Below are 22,685 nucleotides of genomic sequence, written 5' to 3'. Positions count from 1 at the left end.
CAAACCCATTTATTTTATTTCTTTTACAGGAGACATCATTTTGTTTATATGCTTTGTTTTGGTATGCAGAAAATAGGTCTATGAACAAGAAAAGATTAAGGGGCTATCTTACTCTAGGCAGAATTAATTTATTAGATCATATCAGTATTGGCATTCAATAAGACTTTTTATAGTGCTCAGTTTGTTTAATTCTTCCCATCAAACTTAATGGCAGCTTTGCCATTGATTTCAATAGAAAGCTGAATTAGGCTAATACTGAGAGTTTTGAAATCCTATTGATAGCCCTATCAATATTTTGCAAACCAAAAGAGTATATTGTAGCTAATGCTACAATGGTTATATGGTTATTTCTGCAAACAGCAACTTGCAGAACTTGATCACAAGAAACATTCTCACAGTGTTCCTACACTGCTAAGCCTTTAAATAAAAAAATGTACTGTATGCTCTATTCCAGCATCACCTTCTCGGTGCTACCTAGTCTGCAACAGTGAAGTTGAGCAGCTCCCTCCTGCACCCCTTTAACTGCTGGCATACTGCACACATCCGGAGATCCAATTTTGCCAGCAGCACTTCCCAGCCAGGCTTTCCATTAGTTCAGATGCGTTACATTTCAACCCAATTATAAGGGCCTATGCATACTAATGCCTCTCATATTCACAGCGGCCATAATCTGTTCCAAAGGTTTTAGCTTATCAAAGTCTTTTTATATGACAAATGCATACAAAGGACACAAATTAGCCACAAAACACACCTTTCTGTCGTCACACGGATCCTTTCACTGTCGCTGGAACTCAAGCTTTCATTCTTCTCATGAAAATATTTTTCCACACACTGCTCCTCGAAGTCATGGAGCTTCTTTAACTCCTCATCACTCAGGTACAGCTCTGAACAAAGGAAGTAATAGCTGGTATTAAGCATGCTAACAAATGCCCCTCCATTTATACCCCACCGTGAAAAAAGAGCAAACCTTCAGAATAGGTTTCCTTCCCTTCCTTGACAAAAATGAATCAGACCTCATTGTATGAATTTGAGCCAAGTATGCATAAATGTGTTTTTCATCTTATCTTACGTAGGCCGAGAAACTACCCTGACAGAAACTCCACTCGCTTTTAAAGACTTGAAAATGCACAGCTAAATCAATGCTCACAGATAAATTTTCTAACTTTTTCCAGTATTTTGTTACACATCTAAGACTCATAAGACTTAGAGACAGATATACAAGACTTACCTATGAAGATCTTGCTATAATTTGATCAGCACATTCATTAAGGGCTATTCACCCATAACAATTATCATCCTTTCAAGAACACAAAGCTACAAAGCTTTTTCTCACCTACTTGCTTCAGATGTTTGTATGAACAAAATATTAAGCAAATATTCTTTGCGCTGGGGTGAAACGAATTCTTTTAAAAGGTTAGAACTCCACCGCTTAGGCTGTTCATGAGACTGTTGTTCTAGAAGACCAACATAAGACTTCTGAGAGAAGGGGCTGAATATAAGTTAGCATGAAGAAGTGCATACGGTATAAAAAAGCAAGTCAGTCTCTAGAGGATTTATCTTTAGCTACCTCTGTGATCCAAGCTGCACATCTTCCAAGCTCTTTTTTTATTTTTCTTTTTGCGTACCAGAGTTCCCGCTGCACTTACTATGGGGGTAGCTGTGACAAATTGCAAGACAATGTTCGTTACCAGCTTTAATAACCTGCTGCAACACAGGGCACACCAGTGAAGCACTGCACAGTGGTCCAGGATCCTTCTCCCATGCAGAATGAGATGTGATCATCTGCTCGGCTCTTTTCCCCTCTAACCCGTTGGTGACCTTGCCTCAGATTTTACCTTAGCATTTTCATTGATTTTCCACTGGGTGGCACTGGATCCTCATTGCTAAAACCAGTTAATTACCATCATACCAAAATTTAAGTAGAAGAAACTTATCAAGCAATGCATAAGCGTATAGAAAAAGAAAGCAAAGGTATATGAAGAGGAAATCTCTTTCTGAGAAAGGGTGTAGGCGAGGTACTAGCTGCCTTCCATCTTTTTAGATATGCGAAGCAGTCGTTTAGCTTTCCTGGTGCCTGCTGTACCTTACAAGTAAGACACCCTCTGTGCCAAGTTAGTCACTTAACATACTATGCACATATATAAAAAGAACAGTGCTACTTCAAAGGAAGGCTGCTGTACCTAGCCACGATAGAGCAGCCGAGTCTAGGAGCAGCAGTAAAGCAGCTCACCATTGATTAGTTCAGCCCACATTTGTGAGCACAGCAGATATCTTTAGGGATTCATGTGCAGCAGAGAAAATCCTGAACGAAACATAACCCAAGCAGGGGCTGTGCAACTCTTTTATTAGGCATCAAGGATGTAAGTTGCATCACGTTCCAAAAAAAGGATGAGGCTGTCCAACGCTGCAGACCAACATTCCCCAGCCTCTTATGACATAAACTTACAGCCAACCACCTTTCCTCCTCCTCACTCCCTTGCCTTGCCCCATCACCCAGCAAGACCCCACCGCTGAGTCTTCGTCTCCCACCCCATCCCAGCACCTTGTGGTCACGCCTCCCCTCACAACGGTGGCTGGGGGCTGCTCCCAGCACAGCGGCTGGAGCTGGCAGCAGCAGGATGGGGAGGCGGCATCGCCAGGAAGAGGCATAGGAAGGACCTGGGGATGGAGCAGCGCCAAGGCGAGAAGGGTTAAGGTGACAACAGCAGGAATGGTGCACAGAGGGACTGCCACAACAAGGAGGTAGGAGGCTCCTGTCCTCTATCCCCAAATCTGCCATCTCTGGACGTCTTCTGGCCTCGGGCTCTGCTGCGACTTTCACATTGCATTGCTCATGCAATCGCACTCATCACACTGCACTGCAGCGCTGCTGCTGCCTCCCCGCAGCCCAGCAGGATACAGTACTGCCAGGGACTATGGGGGACTGCTCTGGGCCTCACCTTTACCCCTGACACCCACTGTTACAAAGTATGGCACACTGACTAACATCCAGCCCAGAGCCTAACACAAAGGGGTCCTTTGATGCATGGCCACGGATCTATCTAGCAAGCAGGAGTTTCCTTTTACTAATCCTGTTCACTCAGAGGCCGATGTGCTTTAATGGGGTTCTACCCTCATGGCTCCTGTATATCTACAAACAGTTTTTGTTAATTATTGCAGAAATGGGTTCTCAAATATTAGGTTTCACATCACCAGCTGATGCCACAAAGTCAGGAAGGGACTCTCCACTCATATGCAGCACTACATAACAGGTCTGGGACTGTAATGTTTGCTGAAGCATCTTTTACGGGCCACTAGTGCCTCACCTCAGAGCATCCTTAACTAGTTTACTTAATACATATGACTATCATTACTGTACAAAGGGACTGAAAACAGAAGTCTCATCTCCACTCAGTGTTGTTTTCACTTAAGCTGTCCTTTACCAAACGAACCAGAGATGCTGATGACCTATGATCCAGACAGAGAAAAATCATGAAAACTTAATGGGCTATGGAGGGCACAGAGGGAAGAAGTCAATGAGTATTATCAGAAAAATAAACATAGGGTCATCAAAAAGGTCTGTGAGCCTGGGCAATTAGAAAAGAACTGTTCATCTTTTCAGGACAAATGTACAAAAAATGTTTATCTCCAGTGTAGCTTATTCTCTTTAAAAATAACATTATTGTATCCTACAGAAAAAGTTGCTGTCACTTTAGTTCAACTCAGAGTTGCAACATATTGATGCTACTCCATCAGGACAGTTCTGCAACATCATTTGGAGGTCATGGGCCAGCTTCATTGAAAATAAGATAATAACCATGATTGAGCATGATGGTGCTGCCAGGCAATGGTGTAAGTTAAAACTCAGAACCTGTTCTTCATTCTGTTAATAGCATGTCTTCACTGACACACAGTATGTAGCAAAGAGAAAGCCAAAATCAAAACAAAACACTGCCCTAAATGAGCTCTTAGACAGGCAGGTTAAATTCAATTTTGAAAATAAAAACAACTCCCACCCCAGAGAATCTCTTTTTTTGGAGGCGCTCAGCTACAAAGTAGCTGACGGGAAGATGGCAAAACACTCCACCAGCTATTCCTGTGGGTCCCCAGCTTTGCTCTGCTTACTTAGTCCAACATCGCCTTCCTCTTGATCCAACTCATTTGGGGGCCGATGGTGGAAGATGCGGTTGATGAGGAGTCCAATGTGGCTCAGGAGGATGAAAGGTGGAGGCAGCCATGGCTTCTCATGGTAGGTCATAATGTAGCGGTAACGATTGTACTTCCAGAGCTTGTTCGATATGGATTTCAAGTCAAAGTAAACATTACTGAGAAGAGAGATAAAGGGGAGAGGGAGGTAAAACATTCCTGTGAGAAATCCTCCCAGTACAGCAGAAGATGCTTGTCTACAGATCTAATTTGACAAAGTCCCATCTCTCCAGCGAGGTAAATCAGCTTAGCAACTTTCATTTAACGAAGCAGTAGCACGTGCCTGCAGCTAGTGCACAGAGGATGAGATCTTCAAAGCTGCCTAAAAGATTTGGAGATCCAATTCCCATTCAAATTAATGGGAACTGGGCAAAAAATATCCCTGAAGTGGCTTTGAAAATCTCAGCCAGAGTATTTAAACTTTAATATGCAGTCTATCTGGGAACTCAACATTGTCTGCCGATCTGAACCGGATTAAATGGAGGAGTCAGGCTAAAGGAAGCATGTTACCAAAACAGTCCTGCTGTTCTTCAGTTCAGTTCACTCTCCCTCAGACAAAATACCTGCTGCAAGAGGTAGCTGCAAAGGCAGCTCTTGTGCAGGGTACTTCTTGCAGTGATGCTGCTAAATTTGACTGATGCAGCACCTAACATTTTCCCATACTATCACAGACCCCAGTTCAGGCAAGCAACTTTGTTTTTTCTGGCACTTTAATTTCAATTGCAGTCCTACCTGAGTCCTTCATGCCCAACATATAATCACAAAAACATCAGCTTTGCCTCTGGGAGCATAATTAAACATATTGCTAATACCCATTTTTGGTCCCACTTCTGGAAGAATCAAATCACTAAGCAGAAGGTTTAACATGTCATTGTTGCTGAAGGTCTAAATCTAGAAATAATTCAAATTACAATTTCACAGCTGTGTATTTAAAAAAAAAAATTAATGCCTTGCAACAATTTCAGGAAAGGGATTTCTAATTGGAAATGGGAATAGAATGAGTTTTGATCATTCAGTTTTCTTGAATATTAATCACTACATTTCTTCATTTGATTTTTTTTTTTTTAAACTTACAGCTGACTTTTCTTCCTCAGAAATACTAGAACTCTAGGAAAAAAAAATTAACTGCTTGGATTAGATTGTTCTCTGCTAACATTTGCACACATTGCTCTTTAGCATCAACATATCCATGAGAAACTTAATCCACTGCAGTGGAAGGGTTTTCAGGGAGTCCCGCTTAAAACTGAAAAGTTTAGGACTGCTACAAAGTCATCGATGAAACTCTCCTATTCTGGCAGCAGACATTAAAAAGCAGAGATTTAAAAACACTGCAGTTAGATTTCAGTTCTAGAACACATCAGATTGCACCAAACAACATGAAATTTCAAGTTATTTCCGAGAGGAAGAGCATGCCCCTAACAAAGTCATTACCCCCCTTCCCTCAAATGTCTCCTCCATTTATCTGCCAGTTTAAATACTATGCTTCTTTATGATGAACAATATGATGAACATTATGCAGGCTGTCAACACAAGAAAGATAAATTTTAGGAATGAAGAACAAATTACATCAGAGTAATTAATATTGGTTGTTTGCCAAGTGGAGTTGTTCCCTTCCTTCATCACAGTTACATGCTCAGATTCTGTTTAAATGGCAAAACAGCTTAGTTGCCTCCTCATCCCCTTCCTCCCACCCTCCTACTTCCACCATTTTTCTTTTATCCACCTGGACCCCTTGAAAGACGGGGTAACAACCCCTCATCAACATGCCCCTGGTGGAGCATTTCTGGTGGAAGCCTCTTACAGAAGTGTTGGCAGAGCACCTACTAGTTGGCCTTGCTTTTGCAGCAATATACCCATGGTACCTACTTAAAGAAAGCAATGAGCAAGTTGACCATGATGATGTACTGCACAAAGAGGTACACAGCTTGGAGGAATGGCGTAAGGAAGGAGCCAGGAGGACAGTCTTGGCTGGATTCACAGACTGAAAGTAAAGGACATGCAGACAACGATTAGCAAGGACATCAGCAGAGCAATGGCATGGGCTCCGCACTTGCACCAGTAAGAAACAGGACGGCTCCAGTTACTGCCATAGAGTTATGTTATTTAGTTTCTGATTAAAGAGTCTACCTCCACTTAAGGGAGATGATCTGAGGCTTCTTCACGACACTACCGTCCCATAGTTTCCATTGCAATACAGAAGCTCTAGATGCCATTTCTTAAATATCAGTTCTTACAAGAATAATGGACTTTTTGTTAAGGGGAAAATGATGTAACTGAAATATATGCTGGTAACAGCACACACTCAAGAAAATTGCAATCCAAATCGTCAATGTTTAAAGCAAGTAATAAAGCTTTCCCTGACTCCAGTGTGGAAACAATGAGGCCCCAGGACTGCTTCATCGAACCTGGAGTATGATTCCTATACAGCTTCAATTAGATCATATTAACTCATGTGCAAATGGATATATGACTATGAATATTTGTGAGAGGATGCAATGTTTCACAGAAACTAAGGGATCCCTCTTAATGTTTTTAAATTGCCAAAATATATTTTTTAATGTTTTAATCAAATTTTGTATCTTTGAGGAAATTTTTAAGATATATTTATAAAGCAGCAGCCCTAAATGCAGAAGAAATTCTGCAGCATTCAGGATCATTAGTGAAATCAGTTTTATTTGGGAAGTTTCAAATTTCTAAAGGTTTAGCATTAATAAATGATTAAATGGACTAAACTATGAAACTTTACAGCACACTTTTATTAAAAGTATTTTGACTGAGAAAAAATTGCTCCATAATCAAGATATATAGTCATCATGTGATTGTTTCAGCAATAATAATGGATGCAACATGCTTCATTATATAAATGAAGCAGACCTATGCTGAACTATATATCTTAAATATCTCTATCTGTTTGTTTACCTATTTTTCTGTTTTAGGGACTGTTTTACTTGCACCCACCACTCAGCAGCATCTGAGTGCCTTCCATCTGTAATGATGAAGTACCGCCTGGAGTGCCTGGCTTTTCTCTTATTGCGATAAAGTCAAAACCAAAAAATCAAGATATAACATCTTTTTTATTTACATTGATTTGGTATATTTTTGCTATATGTAACCGGTCGATTTAAGAATGATGCCTGTTAATACAACTCTTATTATGGTGAAAAATCCTTTCCTTTTTTTCTTTTTTCCTCCTCCCCCTTTTATTTTTTATGGCAACTTTGCAGTCTTTTCTCCAGGAGATCAGCACTTTTGGATTGGCCTAATTGGAAATTCATTTCGCTGCCAGATCCCCTGACCAAGAATAAGCCTAGTATTAGTCCCTATGTGCTTTGCTCTGACCTTTGTAATATATTTCATTTCAAAAGTTAAATTTGGAGGCTTTAAAGCTTAATATTCATTTTAAACAAAGAAACTAACATTCTCACCTTTATTCATACAGTATTAAACTAATTAAGGCCATATATGCATGCTGGAATCAAAATCATTTGAGCAAGAATAGATGCAATTTGTGGTCCAAGCTCTAAGAGCCCTAAGTGACCACGTTTAAGCACATATTAAATTTAAGCTGGTGACCTGTCTTGTGAAAATTACCTACCATCTATTTCTCCAGCATAGACTTCACCAAATATCATCCAGTAGGGCTGAAACACAATATCTCGTGCCAGAGTCCAAGAAGGAGGCTCCTCTGGTGAAAGGATTGCCTTTCGTGACACTCCAAAACTCAACAGGACTATGGCCATCATGATCACAATATAGAACATGTTTGCTGTCTGCGTGGAAAAATTATGGTAATTATATGTAAAGGAGACATACATTTTAGGGAGCAGAATCAATCACAGCTTTTACCAATAGGAATAAAAAAACAGTATAAATAATCTAATCTGCTAGAGGAAAGAAAAATATTCTATCAACTGGATTATCCACATGTTCTCTAGAAGTTAAATTCATTCTGGTCTAAAAAGTCCACAAGTCCTACTTGCTTAAGACCATCTTAAGGTCTTAAGTAGGATTTGAATAATGCAGAGACCCGTGTTGGTTCTCTTCTTCAGTCGTACGTTCTTTCAAACAGAGAGCAAGGAATATCAGGGAAAATGATTTCGCGTTCTACCACTGGACCAGAATTACTATGCAAGACAGAATATAAAAGTATTAATAAGATAGTTCCCAATAACCAAGGGAAATTACAGAGGGAATCTGCAGATGTCCCTCAAGACTAGGCAGCAGTTCAGCAGCAGTTCTGATACCAAAAGGAAAAAAATTAACTTTGATCTCAGAGAAATTTTGCTTGCTAAAAATGGGATATAATTATTTGAATCAAAATGTAAAATAATAATTAGATAATTCCCCTAGCTCTTGGAAACTGTCTCTAGTAGTGAGCCCGTCTGCCAGAGACAGAGATTTTTCTTCCTCCTATTATGAAGCTGGATCAGAAACTCAACTCAAATGCAACCCTTCTCCAAGGAACCAAGTGAAAATGGCTTTTGTGAATAAATTCAAGTTATGAATAAATTAGAGAGAACTGAAATCCGATTGTAAACTCACAAACAGAAAGAACGGTGGTAATGCAGGTAATATAGTCACTATGAGTTATTAGGTCACCTCTCATTTGGCCACCGTTCTTTTCTAGATTTATTTCTGACATTTACAGGTTCCTCAGTAGATACCTTAACTACGAAAATGTTTCTCCAAAGTGTAATACTTACCATTTTCCCAATCATTGTCAGGTATGGGCCAGCATGCTGATTCACAGCAAAAAGATCAAGGAGCCGTGCATACCAAAATATTATATCCAAGCAGTAAAGCAGCCGCCCTGCCGTTTGAACAGGTGGGTTGAACCAGCGCAAGCCAAACCCAATCATAAACAGAACGATAGCTATAGAATCAGTAAAATTCCAGTATTCATAAATCCACACCTTCACTTTTTGACTGAATTTTCCAGGCTCTGAAATAAATACCTGAGCAGAATTGGAAAAAACAGAAGCACCATTAAAATCACTGATACATTCTTTAAAATTTTCCTGTCTGAATCGTTTCGTGATATTTGGGAATGTACTCCTTTTTCTCTGCTTTTAGCAGGTCTGCATATTACTACTGCAATCCACCGTCTACTGAGGTTTGTATTGAATCTGTAATGTGATATTGCTCAAGCAAATAGGATAGCTCATTCTAAGGAAAAATGAATTCTGATACTGAAGCCACTCACTGAAAAGCACATTCCTCAGCAGAAAGGAGCAGGCAGTACAGAACTACTACACATATGTATTGTTATAAATTAATTAGTATTTTCTAGAGGAATGGTCATGACCTGCAATAGCCATTTCAAAAGCCCCTAAGTCATGGAAAATGCCAATCTAACCTTGCTGACAGGAAAATAATTAATGCATCTTACTTTAGACTGAAAATATAAAGCAAGATCCTTGCATTCTGCCAAGGACATGCTAGAAAAAGGAGTGCTGGCAACTAGCAAGGTAAAGAATGAAATGTTCGCTCCTTGAACTCTTGAGGTGCCCCAAAGGGATTTTAAGCTTCACTGAACAAATGCGTGAAGTGGAATCTTTGGGAGGCCATAAATAAAACCTTTGCACATTGCGTGAGTGAGGCCAATTATGCAGTGCTATGTAAGATCACACCGATAAGTAGCAAGTGAAAGAGAGCTTTTGAAATGTTATGCCCTGATCCTGCAAGAATTTACGCACAGGAACACGTTTGCACAAACAAGTGATCCTACTGAACTCAACTGGGCTAACCCACATGAGTAGCTGGTTGCAGGATCAGGGCCTAAAGCCTTTAACAATTACTTGATACAATCTAGAGAAATATGGGCTTGCAGTCACATATAGCAAGGCCCTCAGCAGTTAATTAGCTGCACGCGTAAGACCTCATGTCCTACAAAATCTTTTCCAGCAGTCCGGAACCAGTACATGGACAAAGAAACGCATGTAGAAGACATCAACTTCTAGGTGTCTAGTAAGGGTTAATGATAGAAAGAAGACGCTGATGCACCATCAATAGGATGCAATAGCACAATAGTGATCTCCAAAGTACTTGCTATGCATATACGATTTCTTCTCAGTCAAACAGTCCCTGGGTATATTTTTTCAGTTTTATCTCATGCAGCCACAGAACTCCTATGTTCATCCCAGACTTCAATCTATTCCCAAAATTTCTGCTGCCCCTTAAAATCCTTCACCTCTCTTTAACTGATTTCACACTCTCCTGAGTGATCTGACTATTTTAACAGCATCCTTCACTCAGAACTGATTTTTTTCAGTGTTTTATTCTCCTAAAAGTACAGCATTGCAAAAATCACATAAAAAATACCTCACAATACTGTTGATTATTATGTGCCAATTCCACACTGAAGATATGTCTGATCAGATAAAATAATTTGGGAAATGCACAGCTGCCTTTGTTCCTAACCCCAGCTTTGGAGTGCAAGGTGTGTTCAGAAGCTCAGATTTAATCAATCGCAGTTAATGTGATTAATTTTGACTGATCACTGTCATTTTTTCCTGCCTAGCTAATACAGCATTAAAATTTGATGGAGTTTTTCTAATTTTGTTTCTAGGGGGTCAGTTGGACTTGAGGGAGACCCTTAGAATATTTTGTATATAACATCTGTTAATTGACAACAATGTCCACAGTTAAAGTAAATACCTAAAGAAAAATTCCATATTTCTTGCAAGTTTAATGGTCTATGCCAAAAATTTAAGAAATTGATGCCAACACCGAGGCTCCAAATCCCAATTCAGCACCATGACTTTCAAGCAACCTGCACACTACCACTAGCTTTAAGAGATTTAAGGACAAACTTTAAAACCTTTTTTGAAAGCCCCAGTAGTTGTCTTCAAGTAAAAGACTTCTGAAGCATAAATGTTGTATGCATTTCTTTCCTATGCCATGCAAAATTCTCTACAGGAAGAATGTAGGCTATGGTATTCTTTAGTCTATAATATACCCTCTAAAGATGAGTAGAAATGGAAAAGCTTACCTCCCTGACTTTTTCGATGGCAGTGCTGAAAATATAAACAATAACAAGCCACTCTTGCACACTAGGTCTCGCTTCCATCTTCACCAACACAGTGTATGTGAAAAGCATGAGAAAAGCCATGTACGCCATCTACAAAACACATACCACATGTTCCAGATGCATAGACAGCTGTAACAAAAAACCAACATATTTCTGCAAACATACTAACAAGTATTTCACCTGAGAAAATGCACTCAAATTACTGAGGCACTGTCAAATTTTTGAGCCCAAAATCTTTACTCAAAGTTCTCCAAAGCTTTTTTTTTTTTTTTTTAATGGGGAATACCCTTAAGCATGATTTGAAAATTGGCACTTTAGTGCTGAAAGACCCAAAGCAGAAGATGAACTATTGTCCCAAGCAGCATGCAGCGCATGTCCACCTGGGCCCTAACCCCACAATGTCCAGAGCTCAGACAAAGTATATTATATCTGCATGCCACTACTTGGATGTAAAGGCAGTGCTAGGCTTTTATCCTAATCTTCTGTAGGAGCAAGTAACCACTCCCAAAGCCAAGTGTAATGCTGCTAGCTTATCAGTGCCTGCCAAAACACAGACAGAATAATATCAGGTGAAAAAAATATATTTTAGAACATACTATAAACATACCTGAGATAATAAACTAAGAAAATATAAAGCTGTTGACCACAACCTTTTAAAGGAATAACAGTTTATGTACATTGCGATCTTAAAGATCACAAATTCTACTGATACAGGGTTAGTTACAAAAATTGATCTGATAAATGCATATTTCTCTGTAGCAAACGATATCCTATATCAAAATTCACTCCTTCAGAAACAGTTTCTAAAGAGACATGAATATGTGTGAAATTTTATGTATTTAAGGTCAGATTCAAGTTTATCTCTACAGATGCAATTAACTACCGAAAAAAACTGTGCTGGGATTTTCCTTTAGTCCCCTATAACCAGATTTTTTTTTTTACTGCAGCTGCACAATTTTGGCTGAAAAAACTAATTGTGAGGGAAAAATTCAAGTGTCTTCTCATTCCTCACCACCAAGTGCCTGTAAATTAGTGTTAGACAAAGTAAATGTGGTATGTAGCGACATTTAAAGGATTAGAAGAGGATTTTGGCAACGTGAGTTCTAGCGCAATGACCAACCGTGTGAAACCAGAACTTGACAATTGGTGCATTGTAGAATTCATAGATTTTTCTAGTTCCAGGAAGGCTTCCTTGTCCGCTGTCCACTTGGCTTTCGTCGGACTTCTGAGGTGCCTTCTCCACATCATAATCCTTCTTAAGAGGAAACAGCATTTTAAAAGTAAGAAACCATGGTGTACGATTGCAAAAGTTGTGCCATGTTAGCAGGAAGCCAGGCACAGGTGTTTAAGCTTTGTTCTAAAGATAGAAACATCCTGATTTTGTCCTGTTGCAACCATCTCATTTGCAATAATTTACACACACACACTGTTCTGATATAATCATTAGAGTTTGCTCTTGCAATTGAAGGCACTGGACTGGGCATCAGCAGACCTGAACCCACTCCTATTTCTGACACAGATTTCTGTAAGTTTTTCAGCAAGTCACTTAATCCCTCTCTGTCTCACCTCTCCTAGCTGTAAAATAAGGATAAAAATTCCCAGTGTGACAGAAGAGTCTTGGCTAGAAACCCACTGACAACTGTACAGCGCTCCGAAAAAAGGGAATGAGTGCCACAGTTCAGCGCACTGTAAGCTTGGAATACAGTTGCACAGAAAATGTCAGGGCAGTGAAATTATAAACATGGAATCCAATTGCTATTTTTGATGTATGTCTGATTAGAACATGATGAAATAAGTACTCTCTTACAAAGATCTGCATACAAAAAAATACAGATAACTTATTACCTCCCACAAAACAAAAAAAAAAAGAAAAAGAAAAAACACATTTGATTCTACATCCAGAGCTTAATACTTATCCGAGTACCCTACTGAAGATATAAATATCTGAGGTGCTGCTGAAGCCTAAGAAAAGCTGCAGATCCACAGCCGTGGGCAACTGAGAAAACCAGGTGCTACTGAAAGGGGTTTTGAGAGATGGAGGGGCCTGGGAACTATAAACAGCTAATAGCTGGGCAGGGCTGAGGGAACCAAGCTACCTGGTTTAGTTTTGTTTCAGGGCTGGTCAGCTGCCTTGGCTAGTAGCAATGCTAAAAGCTACTGCTAGTAGACATCTGCAGGATAGCATTTTTCTTGTAACATGGAGGCTTATTCCTAATACACAACCTTTCCCTGGGTAACCAGGGGAAAACTGCAATTTATGCATCACTTTAGACTCAGAAATGTGTTAAAGAGAGAGAGTCTGATACACAGAATCACCCTGACGTCTTAACACTGGATTCACTGAGGTGAAGGGGAGAATTTGTCCTGTGAGCGAGGGCCACAGTAGGTCAGTGGAATTTGACTGCGGGTGAGAAACCCTCTATGTAGCACACATACAGTGTTGAAATTTTCTACACTTTTTTGCTACTGCATTTCATATCAGAGTATTTAAGAAGTGGTAGCTCAGCCTTTTAACCACCACTCTACATTAGATAGAATAGGAAGATGAGCTTATCGTTGGCTCAGAAAGGAAGCACCCCTGTCTGAGGCAGGTCAGACACACACTTACACAGGTTGCTCTGTTGCCTTCTACCAGGCTGCAGGGGGTCCCTGCTGCAAATAATTACAACTGGCCTTTCCTCTGTATCATAGCTGTTACCTAACACCATCGACAGCCTTTTTGAGCTGACTATATTAGACAGGCACTGCAGGAGGTAAGTGCTTCAAGCATTTTTCTGCATCAGAGAGAGAAAACACGGGTGTGGCATTGACAGGTCAGCCGTGCTGCTGGGAATGTCCTCGAGAACTATCCGCTCACTTTTGCTTTACGCAAATTGAAAGTTAATGGAGAAGGTCCCAAGCAATCCACAACGCTTATCGGCTGTAGGCAGAGCAAATAAGATTGCCTGGCACATCTCACTTGACAATTCTGCTTTCATTTGATTAGGGCTTCACCCACGCTTACCCGTTTGGATGGAAATTCTCTGTGTCTGCTGTCTGCCTCAGATTGAAAACTTTCGGAAAATTTCAGTGCAGAAAACAGGACAGACATGTGACTCTAATTAGCAGAAATCTGGAGGAATTCAGATCTTAAAAGGCCAAGATTTCACCTGTGTTGGTGATTATCCACAGTCAGGTTTAAGAAGGACTTTTGTGCAACTACAGCTTCCTGCAGAGTGTTTCAGGCCTCAGTTCACGTGATTAAACCAAAAGCAGAGTCCTTCTCCTGTGCTTTAAGTGATGCCTCTATTAGGCTTAAGAAATGCAGAAGTAGAGATTCCCTTCTTTTGAACAAGGAGGGCAGGAGCTGGACCTCTGGAAGGGCTGTGATGTAATTCGGGACAAGATATCTCAAGGAAAGATTAAGAATGAAGGATGGCAATGGAGAGGAGGAGAGAGTCTGAGTACCAAGACACAGAGTGGAGGCTGCTGGCCAAGCAGAATGGGAAGAAAAACTGAGGTGGAGAGGCATGTGATGCCATTCTCACTCTTGGATATCCTCAGCTCTGGCATCTCCCTACTTTGGAGTGCTTGACTGTGCAAACTGAATCGAGTTTTATGGATGCCATCTTGTGTATGATATGAAACCATTGTCGGATTACGCAGAATATAAGATTACATATGTATTTATCTGCATTTTCAACAGACCTTGTGCCCCGATACCTGCATAACCAGTTAATTCTAACCTTATTGCACTCCTGTATGGCTGGGAAAGATTTCAGTATTACAAATAGTAAAGAGACACCCAGGACAGATGAAGTGATTTGTCCAAGTTCACACAAGAAGTCTGCATCTGAACCAGGGACTGAACCCCTAATTCTTGAGACGCAGGCCCTGACATTTCCAGATGATCACCCCTCCTCTCCCTTCAGAAATACACTATGGTAAAGGGACAGACAGTGAGATGCAAATGACTAGTCACTGCAGACTAACCAGAGACGAGGCATCTTTAGTGCTGGGTGGGCTCTCATCCCCATGGTACCATGTGAACTGATGGAAGTCTTGAGACTGAGGCACATGAGACATTTCTGCTTTGCTTTTAAACTCCAGCATCAAGATGGTGGGAGGCAGAAGAATACTTACAATGACCTAAAAGAGAAACATAAGACTTAGTAAATTAATTTGGCATGGATAGCATAGACCTGGGGCCAAAGCCAGCTGTGCACGGTGCCAGCACAAATCCAGAGCAAAAGCCCAGACTTTCGAGGGAGCTGCTGAGGCAGAAAACTCCATATCACACTCCTACAGCCTCTGAAGAAGTGTGTTACTCCTGATTGTCTTGTGGCTTTTGAGAGAGTTAGCAGTATCTATGGATACTGCAGATACCGCCCTCCATGTTGACAGGGCGCTCCTCCCACCAGCAGATCTGCCAGAGGAGTGGGTGTGAGTGAGGAGGGTGCTGAGGGAGTGGAAACAGATAAAGAAAACTCAGAAGGTGAAGTCTCCCAATGTAACCCCCCAGCTGTTTCCTCAAAAAAAGTAAAACAGCAGCAGGAACTGTCCTCCTTTCCACCCTTGTCTTCTCTTCCCCAGACGTGCATCAGTTCCCATCCATGCCAGAGCATGTCTGTCTGAAGCTGCAGTAAATCAGTTCATAACCAAGGAGACATCTATAAAGCATCTAAATATTCAGAAAAAGCTAAATCAAGTGATGTTACCTTAAACCAGGAGCTCTTCCGCATCTTCAGGCGTCCCATCCACATATCAGTCAGCAGCATCTGTGTGCAGGTATGAGATACAAAAGGCCGCAGTCCCACAGACACTGCCAGCTTTAAGCAAGTTGAGTTGCTCCAGTTTTTCAGTTCGTAGGTCAGCAACTTCATGGCCATCTGCTCATTTTGTTTGAATGCTTTCTCCAGCACATCTAAGGCAAGCTGCCCAAATTCCCTAGAACAGTAAAGAATTAATATTCAATATAAAAGGGATCAATCAAAACTCAAAATCATTGGTGCAAAGAGGTTGTTTTGAAAGCTCTGTTCAGCTAACAGTTGCAGAAAGCATGCCTTCTGCCATTTTTCCCATTGCTTTATCAATATACCCAGCGAAAAATAATTTAGGGAATATCTAATATTTACTCATAATCACAAGGTTTAGTGTGATCCTGGTTTCTGTTTTTGTGATTGGTTTGTTTTTTTCCTAACCTCTTTCTTTGATCAAAATGGACTCTATAAAGGTCAGTGTATTTCCTTCAACAACAGACATGCCATCACTGTGGACAGCACTGCAGGCAGTTGCAAGAGGAACTCTCTTTTACACTGGCTCTTACACATCTTTTTAGGAGAGACTCCTCTATGAAGATATGCCTTCCTTTAAAAGGATCTTTGGAGCTGTGTGCAAAACAAGACAGCACATCTTATTGTACTCTGAATCTGAGGCATTATGATTACGAAAGCATACAATAGAACACCAACAAGAAAAATTAGCAGAAAAGACTAAAATGAAATTACAAACTTGAAAAAAACCTTCTTGGTCTATTTCTTTCTTTTTTTTTTTTTTCACTCAGCTATTTCAGCGTATTTTTTCTTTAGGTCTTACGCAGAGCAGAATTCAAGCTTGCTCATTACCGTGTGCAACATGTTTGAAAAGTCCAACACAAATGTGCCATATAGCTTTTTAACATGATAAATTGGTAAGCAAAACTGTAAGGGAAATTTCAATCTCCCATTTGACCTTTTAACTAATAGTTTTCCTTTAAATCTCAACCAGACTGTGCACTAGTATCCAGCCGCATTGTACACTATGAATGCTGGGCAGCTGAAAGTATTTCTTTTGCACTCCATAGTCTGTGGCACCACTAATCTGACAAGCTCTTAGTGGATTAGAAAAATGTCTAACCATTCTAAGCACTGCAGATCTTTATTAACTGAAGTGAAGGGAGAACTCATACTTTGAGTACTTCTTAAGCTCCTCTGAAGTGTCGTCCACCATGTTGCTCTGCTTAGCTTCGTGGGCCATTGCCCGGTAGAGTTTGCAAGCCACAATGGCCTTGACCATGGCTTCCTCTCCATGCTGCCAGAAGAACATTGCCATCTTCTGCCTTTTCATTAATACTGCCCAAACCAAGAGGTCGTTATAGGGGTAAATAAAGCCAAATGACTCATAGTCTTCTGCGAAGTTTATAAACTCTTTTGACTTCTTCTTAGACTTATGAAAAGCAGTGGATCTTTCCTGTAAATTTGTTTAAAGGATAGAAAATCTGAATGAACTGCTGAGGTTCAGATTCATGTAATTAAAATTGCATGCAGATTTGAATTACAAGTAGCAAATGGTTTGATCATTATATAAGTCCTAAGCCATAGCTAGGATCACATTCAGATCATCAACAGTAGGAAGTTGCCTGCATCAGTGGAGGAAAAACACCCATTTCTCAGTAATCTGTACCCTTGACATTTACAGCCTGCACTGTTAGATAGTTTCCCACCCCCCTGATAGCAGGGTATTAATCTTTTATTATTTTCTTGTAGTTGTGTCATGACAAAAGAGAAAAGCAATCAGTAGATTGAAATACGCAACAGACTTGTGATAGTTAATGGTGATTTTTAATACATCTGCCACATTTGTAGTGTAAACTTGCTATACATTCATGTCTAGATATTTCCCCATAAAGGCAAAGCAAAAGTCTTATTGGTTTAAGTGAAGTACATCTCAGGTTTTCTCAGTGCTATAATGGGTTCTGCTTGGCTCAGGCTAATTCCAATAAAGTCAATTAAATTAATTTAACTCTATGTTTTGTCTGGCACATGAGAATATGTGGGGATCTTTGATTTTTAACAGTCATTTTTTTTTAAACAAAATATTTTGTCATCCTTTTCCAGATAACAGAACTGTATCTCTTCTTAGAAGGCTTACTGTAGCTACTTTAATAAGCAATCATGAGAAAACATAGAGAAAGTCAGAGAATTCCTATTATTGATTCCAAATAAGAAGAGTTTTTGCCCATACTGTATGCTCAGAAATGTTACAGGTTCAATGAACGAAAGCCCTTATCAACAAGTAAATGGAAGTTTAAAAGTATCCTGGGAGGAATCAGAGCTTGAATTCAACACTAAAATTGCGAGACCTGTACTTCTTGAATAGTGTGCAGTAAAACACCTTTTCCATGGAATTTAAATTGAATTATGATAAATAACAAGTCTGAATAGCATATGTCTAAAATAAATCTCTCAGCAAACTCATTAGTAGCATAATATGTCCAAAGCTAAGGCTAGAATAAACAATTACATTACCTTGCATTTGTAAGGCTGTGCAGTTCTGAAGAACTGAGAATGCAAAGTATGTTCAGCGGATCCCATTCTGCTACCCATGTGATTACTGTGATGAAGGGAATGATGAGACAGGCTCTGAGAAAAACTGGAAAGCACTCTCTAGATCCAAAGGTAGACCATAAAACACAAACAGAGAAATGCAGATTAGGGATGAAGTTTGCCTGTATTTATTTCTGATTTCAACAGTGCCTGTGAAAACTGACGCTATTCAAAGACTAGTGAGATAGCTATCATTGTAACTGCATCTGGAGCTTGTACTAGCAAGGAAACAGTGGCCTGTATCCCATCTAAAATTAAAAAAATATTTTTCTTAATCTCTAAAAGACAAAATACTGATTCCCCCAATAGCATCCACCAATTCAAACAACATAACCAGAATGAAATCACCCAATCTGGAACGTTTCCTGAGTGCTTACCCTTACAAAAAGTGCCATAAGCGCTTTAACAAACGGAAGTGCTCTGGACCTTTTGCTTACCATTTCTTCTGAAGGACAGCATGTCTAGCATCCCTGAGCATTTTGTTCAATATTGTCTCAGAAGGAAGAACGTTACTGGCTGAATCATTAACACTCATCTCTGCAGCTCCTGGTTATAAGACAATGCGGTTTCACTCATCCCTGCACAGGTTGTACTTCATGAGGCCACAGTAAAGAGTGTTACAGCAGCTCAAATATCACTTTTTAGGCATTATAAGTCAGTGACACATAGGAAGCTCTATCACAGTGTTTCTATTCACTCCAAGTCATAGTTTTCATTTTTTCTTCTCATTTTCTCTAATCACCTTCAGATTTTTCTGCCAGTCATGAAAGCAGGACACTGGGATGAGGGTATTCTTTGTTTTACAGATGGAAGGACTGTAATCAAAGTCCAGTTCCACTGAAAACTGGGGAGAGAAAATGAAATGTTCCTCTGCAGTGAATCTGCTTCTTCTGTGACATTAGGATTAATAACTGACTAATTTATTGAGAAGTTCAAGCTGTTTTCAAGTTACTGGTTTTGGAAAATGAATAGGGGAAACAAGGAAGCTAGTACGTTTGCAGGCTGTAGCTCTGAGGCAGTTTCATTGAGTTACTTGTTTGCAGAGGTGATGCTAACAGTATGCACATACCACACAAGGCAGTACCATACAGTGAACCACCTTCAGCATCCAGAAGGTGCAAAACAGCAAGTACGGACAAGTGCAATTCCCTGCCTGCACAGAGACACTGCATCTGGAATGCAGGCTGGCATAACCGGCAGGAGACCTCCCAGGCAATGACCAGCGCTTTAAGGAAATAGTGCTGTCAGGCAAATGTGGTTCACGAGCCCAGGCCATCGCTGAACTGCTTCTAAAAGGTAAGATATTTGCTCAGAACGTGGGTCAGGGATCTCCAGTGTCTCTTCACTGTGCCATGCAGACATCCTCTAATAGGCTAATTCAATACCTACTGAATTCAAGGACTTTTCTGTGACTTGGTTCAAGCACTAAGAGCAGAAATAGCGCTCACAAAAGTGGAAATGGTGGTTGGCACAGACTTGAAGATCTTTATTGATGAATTCCAGAGGAAAGAATGCAACCGGGCTATCAGGCACAAAGGCGAGTCTGTTAAACTAGTTGAATAGTTAATTTAACAGTCACCAATAGTTTTCTGGAGGGGAATAGTTTGGGGGAGATTTGTCTGTTTTATTGGCAAATTTATCACAGCTAAGATATCCACAAAACAGACTAAGCGTGGAATACAGTTAACCAACACTTTTCAGTCAAATCACAATGATAACCTGAGCTATTTTTAGGTGTCACATTTTGGCTTTCATTGGTGACCAGCAGTGGCCATTTTGTGGATGTTACCTTGTGTTTTCTGTAGAGATCGTTGTACAGGATTCTGAAATGTTTCCTTGTGTAGCTGCTCCGATAAGCTCCACCAAGGAGGTACTCTATCACCAGCCCAATATCAATCAGTGATATCTTGTAATCCAATGGAAGGGTACTCTGAAACACCAAATGTCACAAGATTTTGCGATGCTATTTCATACAACATCCAACCATTTCAGCATTTGGCAGTGTTGTTCAAATGTTCACAAGACATTTCACACAGTGAAAGAAGACAGGGCAACCTGCTCTAGGTGACCCTGCTTGAGCAGGGGGGGTGGACTAGATGATCTCTAAAGGATCCTTCCAACCTCAACCATTCTGTGATTCTGTGAAGACCAGCTGCATTCAACAGTGAAGACGACGATCCATCAATAAAATGACCAACAGCTAGGCAGACTGAAGAGTTGTTCTCCGATAACAAGACAAAACTAGCATGGTACGACTTGCTCATTAAGCCAGTTCATTACCTAATCATAAATGAAGGAGAAGTGTATGAAACATATTTATATGTTTTATAATTCCTGGAGACTGGTGGTCTATCGTACAGGCTCCACACTGTCAAGATAACTAGGACAGCATCTGCCCTTACATTAGCTAGACCTTCTGAGCCTCTCACCACCTCCATTTAAACACCATTGCTTCCCAGTTTCTCTTTGCTGTCACTGCAGGACACGAGGTTTGGGCAAATTCTCTGACAAACAGACTGTCTTCCATGCCAACTTTAAAGATTTGCAGTAAAATCTTAAGCTGTAACTCTTGGAAGTGAAAAATGGGCCTGGGCATAGACAGGACCAGAGGTGTTATATATTCCCAGCAATCCATATCTTTCAAACTGTGAAAAGCCATTTTCTTCATTAGCCAGAGCTTTTTCAATAGACTTTAGTAGACAGCTCTCAGTCCAGCCAACTAGCACAATCCAGCCCAGGGGAACGAGAGGCACTAGCATGCTCTGAGAGCTCTGCGGCAAAAAGCAGTCTCACAGGAGACAGCTTGCCAGCTCTGGCATTGAGAGTTAAGCAAGTATTTTTGCCCACCTATATGTATAGATACTTCTCTGCACCCATGTATTTCCACCCAAATCCAAAGCAGCAGCAGCAAAATTAGTCATAGTAATGGAGGTTATGTCCTAAAATCCAGGCTCACAATTCTCTGGTGAGTGTCCTAACCACTGCGTTATCATATAAAAAGACTGTGACTGCACAACCTGTGCACAAATCACTCACACATACTTACAGAAGCTCAGGTGTGAAAGTCTTTTCAACATTTAGACCATCTGCAGGTCCCAAGTGAGTCTAGCTTAGCCACTGGTGTGGAAAATTTTTAAATTATGCATCCACATTTCACCTAAATTCCACTATTCCATTTCAAGTGCCCCTTTAAATCACACACTGAGATCTCCCAGAATGTCCTGAGAGGTAACCAGGCCAAGGGTTTTAGGAGAGGGATCATATCAAGGAGCCCATCACTCCAGTTCGAGTGAGAAAGACAGACTCCTCAGCTTGAAAAAGCTGAATGTATTTTCAGTACAGAGATCTTCCAGGTCCATCACATAAATTAGACCTCAGATATGCCCATCAGTACAGGACAGCACAGAAAATAGCTTGCCAGGGAGACCAGAATACCCTTACACCTATCACATCGGAGAGACTGGCATTAAGGTCACCCAAAATATGAAAATCATACCAAAAATACCGGTACTTGATAGCATGCTACTCTGTAAACAGTCAGATTTGCCATTTTATTTTATATCAGTATTCATACCCTGGAAAGAATTAGCCAAATAATCTAGTTTTGGATCGTGGCATCTCCTACAGTGGAGACTAAATGCACAAAGAACAGCTCATCCCTTCTTGTGTAAGCAATCCTGAGATTTGCAACAGATAACGGAAATATGAAACAAATTAACTGCATAGCTAAATAACTAGGCTGCCTCTACGCTCCTAACTCAGCCAATGCTCCATGTAGTAGTCATCCACTGCCACCTTCTGTTCTCCCAGGCACTGCAGCACACAAAAAAATACTGCATCTTGTCACAGTATCTTTCTGCTACTGCTTAACAAGGAAAGACTTTTCTAGCTTTGAGGGAAAAAAATAAAAACAAAACAAAACCTTAAAGCAATGAGCATAATTACTGCCCTAATTCGCTAAGCCCTTTGTACAATCACTGCATAATGTCACTTTGGTAACTTAAGAAAGAGACAGTTTCATCTATACGAACTGCAGGGCTTTCAAATTAAGGTATGGGGCTCTTGGGAGCATTCAGTGGTAGTATGTTAGTTAATTGCTTGGGGGGATTAATGGGATGAAGATGAAC

At 40.4% G+C, this 22,685-nt stretch overlaps 2 protein-coding genes across 4 annotated transcripts in view; both read right to left on the bottom strand.

Moving 5' to 3' along the window:
* Positions 1-22,685, bottom strand: part of LOC135324166 (uncharacterized protein C9orf40 homolog) — a 206,908-nt gene that overhangs the window by 124,009 nt on the left and 60,214 nt on the right. The gene's annotated exons all lie outside the window — the stretch shown is intronic.
* Positions 1-22,685, bottom strand: part of LOC135324428 (transient receptor potential cation channel subfamily M member 6-like) — a 105,608-nt gene that overhangs the window by 37,482 nt on the left and 45,441 nt on the right. For 2 of the 3 annotated variants that reach the window (XM_064500729.1, XM_064500731.1), the window contains exons 14-25: positions 20,348-20,488; positions 18,481-18,618; positions 17,142-17,422; positions 15,913-16,141; positions 15,188-15,343; positions 12,336-12,470; positions 11,177-11,305; positions 8,889-9,140; positions 7,781-7,955; positions 6,052-6,166; positions 4,105-4,304; positions 752-884 (exon numbers count right to left, since the gene is read on the bottom strand). In XM_064500729.1, coding sequence (XP_064356799.1) covers positions 752-884; positions 4,105-4,304; positions 6,052-6,166; positions 7,781-7,955; positions 8,889-9,140; positions 11,177-11,305; positions 12,336-12,470; positions 15,188-15,343; positions 15,913-16,141; positions 17,142-17,422; positions 18,481-18,618; positions 20,348-20,488 — 2,084 coding nt within the window. The remainder of the gene's footprint in view (positions 1-751; positions 885-4,104; positions 4,305-6,051; positions 6,167-7,780; positions 7,956-8,888; positions 9,141-11,176; positions 11,306-12,335; positions 12,471-15,187; positions 15,344-15,912; positions 16,142-17,141; positions 17,423-18,480; positions 18,619-20,347; positions 20,489-22,685) is intronic. The other variant, XM_064500730.1, reaches the window with a different exon arrangement.

The sequence above is a fragment of the Dromaius novaehollandiae genome, chromosome W (assembly GCF_036370855.1).
Source record: "Dromaius novaehollandiae isolate bDroNov1 chromosome W, bDroNov1.hap1, whole genome shotgun sequence".
In the NCBI taxonomy this organism is placed as follows: domain Eukaryota; kingdom Metazoa; phylum Chordata; class Aves; order Casuariiformes; family Dromaiidae; genus Dromaius; species Dromaius novaehollandiae.
Note: the sequence above shows the minus strand (reverse complement) of the source record. Positions and strands in the feature narration are given on the sequence as shown.